At 49.1% G+C, this 15850-nt stretch overlaps 1 protein-coding gene across 4 annotated transcripts in view; it reads right to left on the bottom strand.

Annotated features, from left to right (window-relative positions):
• LOC144938460 (CUB and sushi domain-containing protein 3-like) overlaps positions 1-15850 on the bottom strand; it is a 683443-nt gene that overhangs the window by 111307 nt on the left and 556286 nt on the right. For all 4 annotated transcript variants that reach the window (XM_078866283.1, XM_078866284.1, XM_078866285.1 and 1 more), the window contains one exon: positions 2411-2588. In XM_078866283.1, coding sequence (XP_078722409.1) covers positions 2411-2588 — 178 coding nt within the window. The remainder of the gene's footprint in view (positions 1-2410; positions 2589-15850) is intronic.

Raw genomic sequence — 15850 nt, 5'->3', positions numbered from 1 at the left:
GTTGCCAGCATCATGCTCTCCACTGCTCACCCACTGCACGTAAAGCACATGACTGCAATTTATGGCTGAGTCGAGCTAGGGGTATGCAGGCCATGTTTAGATACCGCCAGCTCCTGAAGCCAGAAGTCAAATCTAACTCGCCAGGATTGCAGTGCAGTGTATGATACACACATTCACAGAGACAAAATTCCCCCATGTTGTCGTACTATTAAGGGCAACACAGAACACAAGGCTCCATGCCCGTTTGACTTCGCATCTCAAATTGCACACGAGGGGGGCGGGGGTGGTCAGAACCACCCACAGCTGCCTTTGTCTACCCAGTGGCGATGTTTACATATCGTACCAGGTACCCGTTTGAGGCTGAGTCAACCTAGGGGAGGCCCAGAACATATTTAGATAATCGTCACTGGTGTTGGCCGTGAGCGGGAATCGAACTCGGGTGGCCAGGTTCGTAGCACAGCACGCTAACCATTGCACTACCGCTCACTATCGCACTACCCACAAACACATATGTACATATTCTTAGGTTTTTTCGGTAAAGTCACATAGGTAAAACATCAAAATTAATGAAAATAAAATAAAAACAAAAATCACGACGTTTCGGAGGCAACACAAATCTCCATCATCAGGTGGGACCGTCACAGCCAGATTAGCTGCATCAAGTGAGGCAATGATTCAAGATGTAATCCCTTAAAAGCGAGTTGAGGGGGGAGGAGAGGGAGGGGGGAGCTCATCAGAATATGGTAGCCAATGAATGGAACGTATTGGGAGGGAGGGGGGGCGGGGCCAAAAGGGTGGGCGACGGCGTGGAAGCGATTGTGCGCAAGCGACAAACTACTGCACACGCCAACACAATGGACAGAGAGGGGGAGGGGAGGTCTGATACACATGATAGACAAAAGAACGAAAATGCCCATGTTTATACCAATGCTGGCTGAACAATGAAGAGAGTACTGTTAAAAAATAACTGGAGATGTTAACACTCGGTAAAATAAGTAAAATAGTGCCTGTCAGATAAGATGGTCTAAAAAATTGTAATTAAGTCTTTTTTGCGTGGTTGATAACATCTTTCCAATGATTACTAAGTTTGAACCCATCATCACGGTTGAAATTATGTCTGTGTTTGTATATTTGTATTGCTTCGTGTACAAAACTTTGATGGTAGCCGGGAGGTTTGCAGAGAACCTTGGTCTCGGAAAAGACAATTTCATGAGAGCCCACCGAGTTGTAGCAATGATCGGCAACGGCAGAAGAATCAGTTCTGCCGTGTTTCAGATCTGACTTGTGCTCGCGGACACGATCAGAAACATGACGTTTCGTTTCTCCAATGTAGCAATCACCACAAATGCAACTCAATTTGTAGACTCCAGGATACTGTAAGTCAGGAACGACATCCTTCACAGATGGAATCAGATCACGGATTTTATGCACTGTACTGAATCGGACTTGGATCTTATGTTTGTTTAGAATTTTGGAGATCTTTTTGGTCACGCCAGCTATGTATGGTAACGTGATGGTTTTGGTCGGAGTTTCATGTGGCTGTTTCTGTGTGATGGGAGAGACAGCTTGGCGGATAGTACGGTCAGAGTATCCGTTCATCCTGAGGGCCCGATGTACATGTCTTAATTCACCGGTCAGGTGGTGTTTGTCAAAAATGCCATGGGCTCTGTGGTATAGCGTTTTGATGAGAGAATTCTTTTGAGATGGGTGGTGGTGGGAATCCGGTTTCAAGTAGGAATCTGTGTGGGTGGCTTTCCTGTAGACAGAATGTCCCAAGGATCCGTCAGGCCTCCTCTCAAACAGAATATCCAAGAATGGTAGTTTACCGTCTTTCTCCACTTCCATGGTGAATCTGATGGATGGGTGTCTAGAATTGATGTGGTCCAAGAAGTGGTTCAATGCTGGGAGGCCATGTGGCCAGATGACGCAAGTGTCATCCACATACCTCTTCCACAGGGAAGGACGCAGGGTGGATGTCTGGATGGCGTCTGATTCAAACTTTTCCATGAACATGTTGGCTATAACTGGTGACAAAGGGGAGACCATAGGGGTACCCTCATTCTGTTTGTAGAAGGTGCCATTCCAGGTAAAATAGGTGTTGGTGAGGCAATGCCTAACCAGCGCAGGTGCATCAGAATTCAATCCATGTTGGACTAAGTCCTCAATTATTGTTAGGGTGTCCGATACTGGGACATATGTACATACAGAGAGACATACGCGCAAGAATCCACCAAATTACACTCTCAAAAGCAAATTTTTCTTTGAACATTGTCAGCGTTTAAAAAGTGACTTTCAAATCAAGCACGATGAAAAAAAAAAGTTGAGTTTTAAATACATTCCCATCAATTCAAGATAAATAGGGGCTTCTTGGCACTGAAAGCCTTCGAATGGGTCAATTCTCTCTACTTACCAGACGGTGATGAAGTCATACACGGGTTCCGTTTTCAGCTGTGTGAAGTTTATATAAATTCCATTCCCCGGTGGAACGTGGATGTGCCAGAAGCAATCTTGGAAGTCGGGGTAGTCATCGGGATACGCTGGCGAATAAATTGTCCCATTCAGCGCCGTGATGTTCTGCCCGCAAGGAGCTGCAATGCATAACAGCATACATATTAAATGTCGGCCAGGGATTGAAACTGGTTCGTATGAATTCTAATGAAGTGCGCTAACCGCTACGACACCATGTCATACACAGCACAGGCAAACATACAGCTGTCATTGTGCACAACAAGAGCTGAAATTCACGCGTGTCACTGCAATCGTGTGTGCCAGGCTAGGTGCACTTTGAGGTCAAGTGATCCGTTGAAAGTTTGCTGGCAGAAGGTCAAGGGACAGGCCCATGTGTTAGGAGTTCATCACCGGCATTGTCCCCTCAGCCATTCGTTTGAATGTACCACAGGAACCCACCTCTTCTCTAGCTTACACCATGCCCTTTGAAGTCACCTCTATCTATACAATCAAAACCTGCTTGGGCATGTGAAGACTGGGTATGCGGTCTACATGACCAAAAATGCCCAATCCTTATTTACATGCACACGTACATATTGTGTGTACGCACATACATATTTTACTTAAAAGTTTCTGCTATTTGGCACATTCCTTTCAAATATTCTTGGAAGTCCGGGTACAAAAAAAAAACTTTAACGGCAAATATGGTAAGAAGTGCAATGTTATACATCCACCGTCGATTGATCTGTGGGACATCCAGCTGCTGTGAGTACACAACACACACCTGTGCAGTCATTCCCCTGCATCCTGGGTAGCCTGGTCCCCTCCCACATTCAACATTCTTCATGCGAGATCTTCTAACCAAGAAGTATGGAGGCTCATTGAGGTTTTCCCCTCAGTAGTGTAAACAAATATTTGACATTGCCAGAGGATGCATAGAGAAATATCTCACGCTGAAAATAGCATTGCTAACTTAGAATCGGAGGGAGAATTTACCATGTTGGTGACTTAGGCCGTCGTGCCATTTGCACGTCGACGCCTGCCAATCAGTGCATTTGTTATTAAAATTCGGCTGGAATCGATAACCGGTCCGCTGCTTCCAGAACCGGTAACCGATTATAACAGCGGTTACCGGTTCACCGGTTGTCGTTTAGCAACCCTATCCTCAACATTACTGTATTGTGCTACACCTTGCAAGTAAACGGTCCTCCTCTCTGATATAGACCATGAATTAAGTTATACGGGTGTACTTCCATCACCCCCAAATCAGCACGCAAAAAAAACCTTGCTGTGTGACAACCTCCATTTTATTCATCATAAAACTTCACTTCTCAGAATTTAAATGTGTGAAATCGCCGTGCAAATTGGCTGGCTGGCGAGAGTTCACAACGGCTACGGAACAGCAAGAGAACAATGATCCAGCACTGCTGCTGGGACGCTGAGTTACATTTCAAATTCCCAGCGTATGCCAATAAACCGTGCACTCTCGTGCAGTGAGTTCATAACCTAGTTCGATATAAAAAAAAAACTTGAAAGTTGATTCATATTCTAAAACCAAAACTTAAAGCCAATGCACATGTTGTGTTCATCCCTGGCTGTTGTTTTTGCAAGACTTTCGCACATGTTCTCACATGATTGCGCAGTCTGAGCCTGTTCCAGTGGCATTCAACATACACAGAACCTGATTGAAATGGATTGCCAGATTCAAGATGTAACATGTCTTCGTGATTTGAATGTTAAAAATGGAATTGAAGTGGCGGTGTAGCTATGGTGCATTGTCTATAATAAATTAATCTATACTCTTTGGTTCTTTCGGTAAAGTCATGTAGGTATAAAATAAAATAAATCACGACGTTTCGGGCACAACACAAGCGTCCATCATCAGGTGGGAAAGCATTGACATTTTGCAATAACTGCAGAAACTTTTTTTTTTTTTTTACCAATTACGAGGTTTTTACTTCAGGGATTAAAGTATTGTTTTCATATATTGCAAAGTACACCATACTTTGTGTTCACGAACGAAGGCGTTGCAACACTCCTCGTACGGAATCTAAATTGGCCAGTTGGCAGTCTGTATGGCTGAGGCAGTCATGTCACTATGATGGAAAGCGAATGGCCAACACTTTGCCTATTCATATATTATTTTTATTTTAAGGCAGTGTTCTTGACGAATGTTGTTATTTTCGCACTTGTGCACCGCTGCCAACGCCACATCAGCAATAGCGGCAGCATCAACAAACAATATGTATGGGTTTATTATTGCTGAATCCTACCACTGTCCAGTCGTGCCATTACCCAGCAGTGAAATATGAATCACCTCCACACTCCTGTGTTACATCCTATGTGTAAATACGTTTATAAATACTGATATCGACCCATATGCTCCTCATGCACAGCACAATATGGTTAAAATGATTCCCTTCCAGCCAGTTTCAAATGGACAATTGCCCTCATCAATTTGAATGCAAGCGCTTTGAACAATACCTCATTTAAAAGTGTATCTTCCTGAGATTTAAATATCAACAATAATAATATTTGTTTAACCAGGAGAGCTTCGGTTATTTTTAAGACTCCTTTGCAGGAAGGAGTATTGGAATGTTTGGCTTATGCTGTTCACGAGCGTTTGGCTTGCGTGAGGAAATCGAGTCGCGCGATTTAACTGCACCCGGATAGATTCGACAGTTTACGTTTAAAATAGTTTACGAATAAATCAATCAAAGATCAATTTGAAAACAGTATACGCAACTTAATTGTTTTCTGATGGTTGAATATTTACTGTAAGTCTCTGTGTTTTGATTATGATTATCACACTTTTCACTGTCGTTTTTTGTTTACTTTCCTATTTCGCATATACTCTAAATTGATTTCGTGAGCCAGGCGTCACCCTTGAAAAATTAAGCATTTTTAATCTGAGGGTTCTCTCCAGATGTTTGCATGCACTACTACTGCTGCTGACTACGACAACTGCACATAAAAGCACAACCTGTGGCGCTAAATAGGGGTGGCCACAAATCACCGTGAACTAGATTGACAAGTGTAGGCCATGTTCCAGGATGTTGGTCCAAATTCTAATTTGAAAGCTGAGGAGGCCAATGTGGCTCGGGAGGCGGAGGGGGGGCCCAAAACAACATGTGAGAACTGAGTCACATCCACGAGATGGAATGTGGATAACAGTCACCGTGGGTTCAAATTGGGTTCCCAAGTGTAGCTAACGGTTTCCATCTCGCCACCAATGACTGGACACAAATCTAATAATATTACTTTTTGGTTGATTTTGACTCCTTCGAGCTCCGAGACTTTCGCATGTTGATCGATTTGCACACGATTACCACTATTTGTAGGACATCTAATTGAATGGTGTGCACAAAGGGGGCGAATGAAGTAATTTATGATGACGCTGTTCTGTGACACCATCCTCCTGGGTAAGTCCTCGACATTTTGGTGCAACTGCTAGCTACGAGTTAAGAATGGAAATAAATTTGTCTCGTGGCCTCATACCAATAGTAAAAATAAAATAAAATTGGGCGATTTTTTTCTAATCTTTATCTAGTAGCAACCGAAAACAGAACTCGAGTTTTCTTGCAAAACGCATTTCATTGGGTCGCATATATTTTAAATTATTAAATTATTCACGTTGAGATGTCATTGTAATGTGGTATATTGTGAGCAGATGTAAAAAAAACCTCTAGCTTTCAGAGCTCCATAAGGATCATTTTTTATGCAAAGAAAGCAACAGTAGCATGGATGGAATATAATGACTTTTGCTTTGCATGGCAATTGCATTCATCGTGCTTTAATAATGTCACGTGTTATAAAAATACAAATCATATTCTAGATTTGAAGCTTTCGTGACAGCAATGATTCATATTCTTAGGTTTTTTTCGGTAAAGTCACGTAGGTAAAAAATAGAATAAAATAAAAATAATCTTCTTGGTTTTTTCGGTAAAGTCACGTAGAAGGGAAGTAATAAAATAATAAAAATAAAACATAATAAAATGAAACAATTCTCACGACGTTTCGGCCACAACGCAAGCAGCCGTCCTCAGGTGAAGAATGCGACACTTCAAGCTAGGAACTTACATATAAGCTGGGTTGGGGGTGGTAGAAGAGCGCCTTAACAAAAAGAATGTGCATATCAAGATGAGTTTAGCATATACATGGGAAATGCGCATATCAAGATGAGTTTATATGCTAAACTCATCTTGATATGCACATTCTTTTTGTTAAGGCGCTCTTCTACCACCCCCAACCCAGCTTATATGTAAGTTCCTAGCTTGAAGTGTCTCATTCTTCACCTGAGGACGGCTGCTTGCGTTGTGGCCGAAACGTCGTGAGAATTGTTTCATTTTATTATGTTTTATTTTTATTATTTTATTACTTCCCTTCTACGTGACTTTACCGAAAAAACCAAGAAGATGAATCCCTGCAGTCACGAAAGCTTTAAATCGAAAAATAAAAATAACTAAATTAAATGACGACGTTTCGGAGGCACCACAAGTCTCCGTCTTCAGGTGGAACCGTCACAGCCACAGTGAATTTGGCTGTGACGGTCCCACCTGAAGACGGAGACTTGTGTTGCCTCCGAAACGTTGTGATTTAATTTATTTGTTTTTACCTACGTGACTTTACCGAAAAAACCTAAGAGTATACAAATCATACTTGATTTACACACTATCCAGCCTCGTGGCACTGCGGCATAGCGACAGCTCACAAATCAGAAGGTCACAAGTTCACATCCTGGTTGGAGATCGACTTAATCCATCGACCTCTTGAAGGTTAACAACACCGTGAGAAGTTAACATTGTTCAAGTTCTCAAGTTTACTAACCAGGTTTAAAACTCAAGAGACCAGGATCGTCTCAATTGCAAGAGTAACCCGGCTCGCAAATATTCCAAAGGAATAATAAAAAAAAGTAAGTACAACGATGAAACGGATCAAAAACAACACATGAAAATTAACAGATTCGTCAATAATAAAACTGTGGCTTTTAAAGAAAAAACTAATAATAGGTGATGTTTTGGGCAATGATCCTGATTCAGAGCACATAGAAATAGAGCAGTGGAAATTTCGAATGGGACTATGGCATGTCAGAAGCCACTGATGGCGATGAGCAATGCCCCCACACTCGTCTGAACAGGGGAACTGTGCCTTTGGCACTGTGAAAACGCCACAAGCTCACCTTCCTTCAACGACTGGAACATAATGTAATTTTGGACCTGTCGTTTTATGACTACGTGACGTAGATATAATGACAAAGCGTACACACGGGGGATATAATTTAAACGTGTTTATTCTCTTGCGATCGAGGCATGCATAAGATATATCTAAATGAGGAAAAATTATTTTATTCAAATGTAACAATTGACTATTTAGTCTCTGCCCTTCTATCCCATGACACTTACAACAAAGCAACGGCAAGACCATCGCTACATAAAGTAAATTGTCTGAACATGTGAGAACACCACTCCCGATCAGATGTTTTTAAAGTGATCTTGAAATGTAAATCACTGACGGCGCAGCTCGAAATAAATTCCGAAGTCCCGTTAATATATTCACTCGCTCGTTCGTTTACGCACACAGCCAAGTTAGATGTTCGCGAGCCAGCAAGTGTCGAGCAGTGGAGGCCTGTGCCTACAGAAACAACGCCAGCGAACATTTGCTGCGAAGTGGAGGTGCTGCCACCACAGTGCTTGTGTCAGGCTATGTACACCTTAAGGCAAGTTGCTACAGAAAGATTTACATGTTAACCTTATACTGCTTTCAGTGTTCAGTTTTTGTCCTTCCCCCGCACCTCTGATTAGCACGGCTGGCTACGTACGGTGCAAAATAAGTTCAATATACATACAAAGAGGAAAGCGCTACTCAAAAGTCAGTCACTCTCTGCTCAATTAAGCATTATACAGCTAAAACAAATTCTTGATCATGGTTCTAAGGTGGCAGCGCTGAGCCGGGGATGGTTATTTCCACTATCCTGTGGCATAGGCAAGTCTCTGCAAAGGGAAACTGTTGTTTATTTCCAACAAGATTTATATCAACGCTGGAGGGATGTTGGGCTAAGCCATTTCCACTACTTAGAATTGTACCAGCGATCTTCCAACTGTCAGTCCAGTGCTCTGCGCACAGCGCCACACTATCGGCAGGCTTTTGACTCTACTGACCGCTGGATGAATTCGTATGACTCCACCACATTCTCGCTGGTGAAGCGGTGGAGTGTGTAAGCTGCCTCTATCAAACAGAGTCACACACTTTACAAGCACTGCATAATCCCTGCCGACGTTTCAACACAAGGACCACCTGTTCTGCACCAAGATTGTAAAGCTCTGACTTCCCACCCTCCTGCCTCAGACATTCCCCATGACCAAATGTAGGCCTTTATCCGTGTCAGGGCAACACGTGTTTGCAGTCAGCATTTCGGAGGTAATGTTAGTGGGACAAGCAGATATGGTTGTGTGCTGTGAGATTGCCAGAAGGTGGTAGCAGAGTAAGTGGGTTTTAAATCTTAATCTTTGCAGATTTTTGGGTGACTTCTCCGAGTACTGTACCCCGTTTGATTTTCACGTGCAAAAATAAAACCAGACAGTTTGGACCAAGCTTTCTGAAACAAGTATTGAGACTTGGTAATGCTTTATTCATTATTATAATCAATTATATTATTTGATTAAGTTTCTATACATGTTTTCATATCCATAAGAGGTTTCTTGGGTTCAGATCGTGTATATATAAATGTGTCGTTAAACCCGTCACCACCAGACAAAGTCAATTAGTAAGGTTTGTCACATAAACAAAAACAAATTATTGGAATTTCTCTCACTTGATACAGCTATCGTGCTGTGACAGTTCCGCCTGAAGACGGAAGCTTGTGTTGCCTCCGAAACGTCGTGATTTTTATTTTTATTTTATTTTACTTTTATTAATTTTAATTTTTTACCTACGTGACTTTACCGAAAAAAACCTAAGAATATGAATCCTTGCAGTCACGAAAGCTTCAAATCTAGAACATAAACAAAACATGCCAGTTGGTTACTAGTGTAGAGGTGTAATTGTGTAGATGTATGGGCACGGATGGGTAACAAACACAAGGGGCGTGGTTAGGGCCGTACACAGAGGAGGTGCTCACACCGACGTCCGCACCTGCATCCCCCACGGGCTCCTCACGGGGGCCGAGTGCTATAAAAGGTGGTGAGCCGGAGGGCTCGAGGTCGAGTGTTAGCTTTAACCAGCGAAGAGTGAAGACCAGCTAGAATAGGCCCCGGAGCTCCCCTGGCTCGCTGTCCTTGTCAGGACCGACCAGGGCAAGCCGGTGGCGTGGCCCCGAGAGCCCAGACTGACGTTCTTATAAGAGCCGGTCTGGAGACTCAGGGTGCCGGGATCCAAGCTTGACCAGGGCTGGGATAGGTAGCCTCCCCTAGCTCCGTAGTGGAGGACTCTGCGTAGGTTAGCGGGGTTAGACGTTGTGTCTCCCTGTTAGACGAGTGAAGGGGACGATACCCCTTCAAGTGCTGTGTGTACCCGTTACTGTACACAAGTTGGTATTAATAAATAAGTGTGCCTCCAACCACGTCGTCCAAGCCTCCTGCAACTTACTACATCTGGGGTCAGAAGTGATCGTGCAACAATGGACACACGAGGGACGACACGTACCAGGGAGTCGGAGATGGAGGACACCTCGGCCGACTCGGCACCAGAGATGGCCGAGGTTGGATCCGAGCAGCCGGGGCCGAGTACACCCGCGCCGCTACGACAGGAAGGGGGGGATGCGTCGGCCGAGGGACTTCGGCTGGCTCACTCCCACCTGGCGGAGTTGCTCTACGCTGCGGCCGCCACGTTGGAGGAGATCACGCGGCTGGGGGCTGGGGGGGCTGCGCGGGACGACGACGGCAGCCGATGTGCGGCGCCGTTTCCCGCCACCCCGACGCGGCTCGCAGTCAAATTTCCCGCCATCGCTACAGTGGGAGCAGAGGGCGGGGCCGGCCTGCTTCAGATGACCGCCGAGGGCCAAGCAGAAGCCGTGACATCATCAACACCGGCCAGGGCGTCGACAACGGAGCGACCGGCGATGCCATACTCGCAGCCCACCCGCACTGTACAGAGCGCCGGGAACAACGGAGCGCGATCCACAGCCACGGACGTCGCGTTACAGCAGCGACTGCCGCCTCTCAAAGAGTTGGTGGGCGCGGACGGGGACTGGGGCGGCTTCAAGAGACGGTTCCTCGCTCATCAGGAGATGGCGAACTGGACGGACGGCGAAGCACTACGCGCGCTGCCGGCGATGCTGGACAACGACGCCCTGGCTACCCTCACCTTGGCGCCTAAGGAAAAGCGCGCCACGCTGCACTTGGCGCTGCAGCTGCTGTCCGCTGTCTACGGCCCACCTTCGGACTGCAGGCAGCTGTTCCACGATCGCCATCGAGGTGCCAACGAATCGCCTCTGGCTTTCCGGACGGCTCTCCTGGCCCTGGCGAAGGCAGCTTTTCCGCGGATGGACGAGGAGGGAGTGGACGCTATGGTGGCGTAAAAGCTGTTGCTACTCGCGGACGAGCTGGACGTCGCCGTTTTGGCTCAAGACGACACAGAGATGTCTTCCTTGCTGGTCGCGCGGTCCCTGCGTCGCAAGGCCGCCAAGGGGGTGGCTGGCCATGCCATGGCGGCTCCCACCCTCCCATCGGAGGAGGTCTGCGGGGTGGAGCGGCGGGGGGAATGGAGATCTGCGGGACCACAGGCTCGGAACGGACCGAGCCGCCAGGAGCAGCCCAGGCCATCTGGGGCGCTCACACGCTGCTACAACTGTGGCCTTCAAGGCCACGTGGCTTCGGGATGCCGGCCTCCTCGTCAGCGCGGGGCGACACCTCGTCAGGACGCCGCGCCGCCTCCACCCAAGCTCCAGCAGAGAAATACGGCGAGTCGTGGCACCTCACACGTTTGGCCCATGCACACATCTGTCACACACTCACTCGCTGAAACAAACAGGGCTCGAAAATCGCCGGGCGTTGCGTCAGATTGTTCTGAAATGCGGCGAGCGCTCCAACCGGGCCAGTGGTCGGAGCTCGCCCATCGTGTCGTTGCAGCATCGGCGGGGTCGTCGGTCATGGTTGGTCACATTGATGGGGTTGAGGTGCAGATTTTAATTGACACGGGAGCATCGGCGACCATTATATCTGATTTGATTTATAACATCCTTCCCGTTCAAAGCCGTCCTTTGCTCCCCGTTGACGTGCCATGCTATGCTGCTAACGGAGGCTCACTGGGCATCATTGGGCAGATCTGCGCCAAAATTTGCATTGGGGACATTAAATTATCCGGGCCTGTATTGGTTTCCTCTTCGCTGGCGGTTCCGTGCCTGTTGGGGACGGATTTCTTGGCCAAAATGCCTATCCGTATATTGATCGACCAGGGGTGCATCGAACTCCCGTCGGGCCGACGTGTAACATTTTTGTCTTCCCCCGCCACGGAGCGTCGGGCATTTGCGACCGTGCAGGCGCTCGTGGCGAGAACTGTACGCGTACCCCCGGGAGCTCAGATGCTCGTCCCTCTTAGGTTGCGTCGGCCGTTTGCTGAGGGGGTTGCGGATCGGGGGGTCTTGTTGGGACCATCTCGAGCCGGGGTCAATGGACCCGATTTACTAGCGGCTCAGACCATGGTGAAAGGGGATGGGGACCCCTTCATTGCAGTCCTTAATGTGGAATCGCGAACGGCCGTGGTTCCTCAAGGGACCGTGCTTGCACACGCAACGCCGGCACCCTATGAGGAACCGCTCGTGGGTCAGGTGAGCACCGATCCTCCGTCGTGACCGCATTCGGACTGTGATGACGGATGGCTGGATGCGCTTTGCGCGGGATCGGTGGACCTGTCCGACTCACAGCGTGAGAGGCTGCGAGTTCTCCTGAAAGAGTTTGCCGACTTTTTTAGTCAACACAAATTTGATATTGGTTGTACTAAATTGCTGCGACACCACATTGACACGGGTGACAGCGCGCCAATCCGCCAAAATCCCTTTCGGTTGAGTCCCGCCGAAAAGGATCATGTCAAATCGGCCGTTGACGACATGCTAACCGCCGATATCATATCCCCTTCCAACAGCCCATGGGGCGCACCGATCGTTTTGGTGAAAAAATACGACGGCTCACTGCGGTTTTGTGTCGACTTTCGGCGGTTGAACAACATTTCAGTAGCCGACGCGTACCCGCTTCCTCGAATGGATGAGTCACTTGATGCCTTGGCGGGGGCGCGATTCTTTTCCACCCTGGATTTACTTTCTGGATTCTGGCAGCTTCCTCTGGATGACGAATCTAAACCTAAGACTGCTTTCCGTACACCGCACGGCCTTTTCCAATGTAACCGCTTGCCGATGGGCTTACATTCTGCGCCGGCAACTTTTCAGCGGTTAATGGAACTGGTCTTGGCGGGCTTGCAATGGGATTCGTGTTTAATTTACTTGGACGATGTCATCGTCTTTAGCAAAACATTCGATGAACACCTCCAGAGGTTGTGTGCTGTTTTTCTCAAAATGCGGGCTGCCAATTTGAAATTTTAACCGCAGAAGTGCCATTTGCTCCGCGAATCGGTGCGGTATTTGGGTCATATTGTTGGACGCTTGGGGATATCCACTGATCCCGCCAAAACGAAATGCGTCAGCTCCTGGCCGACTCCCACCTCGGTGGGGGAGGTCAGGAGTTTCATTGGGTTTGCGTCGTACTACCGACGGTTTGTGGCTGACTTCGCTACGATCGTGAAAGCCTTGCATGCCTTGACGTCCAAGGGAGTCAGGTTTCGTTGGGGGCCGGAGGAGGAGGCTGCTTTTCGCTCCCTCCGGGATGCCCTGGTGGCGGCTCCGCCATTGAATTATCCCGATTTCTCACAACCCTTCTTGCTCGATACAGACGCAAGTAACACGGGCATTGGGGGCGTGCTGTCCCAGCTCATTGGTGGCGTCGAGCATGTGGTGGCTTACGGTAGTCGGGTGTTGTCTCCGGCGGAACAACGGTACTGCGTTACCCGTCGTGAACTATTGGCGATCGTTTATTTCATTCAGCAGTACCGCCCGTATCTGTACGGTCGACGTTTCACCGTCCGTACAGATCATGCGGCGCTGCAGTACGCCCTGCGGATTCAACAACCATCGGGACAGTTGTCTCGATGGTTGGAGATTCTCCAAGACTACGACTTTGTCACCACATATCATAAGGGCGTCCGCCACACGAACGCTGATGCTCTGTCGCGGTTGCCGCCCACTTCAGAGTGCGCTTGCCTCTTGGGTTCGGGGCGTTGTAGGCCCCCGAACGTGACCACGGATTCGGTCCTTGTGGCCGCCGCCGATGCGCCTTCAGCTTCGGGTCCTATCGAGCAAGAAGGGAGGGATTCCTTGCTGGGGTTGTCCGTTGCGGAGTGGGGACGCCTCCAAATGGAGGACACCTCCCTCCTCGCTCTGCGCCGTCGCATCGGGGGGGGTTGGTCAGGGGGCGGCGAACGTTGACTCGTGGGGGTTGTTCCAGGGGCTTTTAATGCACTGGGACGGGAAATCCCGCCGCCAACGGCTGGTGGTGCCTGCAGCATTGAGGGGTAAAGTGGTGTGGGCTGCGAATGAGCGGCTCGTGCACTTGGGGACTCACAAGACCCTTGCCATGCTCCAGCTCGATTTCTTCTGGCCGGGCATGGCAAAGGACGTGGGGGATCTCCTGGGGTCGTGCACTCAATGCGCGCAGTGGAAGCAACCAGCGAGGGGGTCCAACCCTCCGCTGCAGTCCATAAAGGTTTCCCGGATTAACGAGCTCGTTGCTCTGGATATTCTCGGGCCATTTCCCGCTACACCCAGGGGAAATAGGTACTTATTGACAGGGGTCGAATACTTCACGAGATGGCCCATGGTCTGGCCCCTGGCCAACCAGTCGGCAGCAGCCGTCGCAGAGGCCTTTGTCCAGGGCTACGTCCTCGACAAGGGTGCTCCGGAACGGCTGCTGACTGACCAGGGTAAACATTTTTCGGGGAAACTCCTCCGCGAGGTGTGCGACCTCTTGGGTACGGAGAAAATTCGGACCTCCCCATATCACCCACAAACTGACGGGATGGTGGAACGGCTGCATCGGACTATCACGTACATGCTGTCCCAGCAGGTATCGGAATCCCAGACAGATTGGGACCTTCGCATTGCGGGTGTGTTGCAAGCCTACAGGATGGCTCCCCATGCGGCCACCGGATTTTCACCTTTCTTCTTAATGTATGGCCGCGAGGCTAACCCGCCTGTGACGACTCAGCTGAAGCTTTCGGCGCCTTAGGCGAAGTCTAAATTGTGCGACCACGTTAAATTTAACATCGGGAAATTAACAGAGGCGCGGGAAGCGGCCGTGCAAAATTCTGAACTCCGCCAAAAGGCGAATGAGAGGCTTAGGCTGGGGTGGGCACATGTGTTCCAATGGAAACCGGGGGACAGGGCATGGTTGCACTGTCCCCAGGTGCCACTGGCGACCTCGTCGAAGCTGGTGCGGCCGTGGCGGGGGCCCGTGGAGGTCATACAGGTCTTGCGGCCGCAATGTGTACGTGTCAAGTGGGGGAAGCGTCTGTGGTACGTGCACCCCTCCAGGTTGAAACCGTTCATTGCGCCGCCCCGGGGTTCTCACACACACACGCATGGCCAAACGTGTGAGGGGTCCGCCGACTCCCCGGCTTCGCTGCTTTCGCCTAACCTGACACCGACTGTTCCATCTCCAGGTGCACCAGGAGTGACGGGTCCACGACCGGCAACCCCTTCCGGGGGGGTCGGGGGTCACTCAGCAGCGAAGCCAGACACTCTCGCACCCGGACTGTCGACACCCGCCACTGGGCGAGCTGGGGCGGCCCGCCGCGAGAATGCGCGCCAAAACGCGCAGACTTTTGTGAGGTCGGCCGTTGGGGGGCCCTTGCGGAAGGAGGGGGGGGCGTCCGGAGTGCGTGTATATATGTTGGTTTTGCGGAATGGGGTATTTATTCAGGGGGGGTGCGTCGGGTTATTTTTTTTTCTGTTTCCTGTTGTTATTATTGTTGTTCTTGTTAAAATGACGCGAGGCACACACGGTTTTGGGGGGGTGATGCACCTTTATTGTGATTTTGTTGCAGCCGGGGATGGCTGCGGGCTGTACGGGGGGGGGGGGGGGGTGATGTAGAGGTGTAATTGTGTAGATGTATGGGCACGGATGGGTAACAAACACAAGGGGCGTGGTTAGGGCCGTACACAGAGGAGATGCTCACACCGACGTCCGCACCTGCATCCCCCACGGGCCCCTCCCGGGGGCCGAGTGCTATAAAAGGTGGTGAGCCGGAGGGCTCGAGGTCGAGTGTTAGCTTTAACCAGCGAAGAGTGAAGACCAGCTAGAATAGGCCCCGGAGCTCCCCTGGCTCGCTGTCCTTGTCAGGACCGACCAGGGCAAGCCGG

The sequence above is a fragment of the Lampetra fluviatilis genome, chromosome 22, assembly GCF_964198595.1.
Source record: "Lampetra fluviatilis chromosome 22, kcLamFluv1.1, whole genome shotgun sequence".
Taxonomy (NCBI): Eukaryota; Metazoa; Chordata; class Hyperoartia; order Petromyzontiformes; family Petromyzontidae; genus Lampetra; species Lampetra fluviatilis.
The sequence above is the reverse complement of the archived record's forward strand: the minus strand, read 5'-3'. Positions and strand labels throughout refer to the sequence as shown.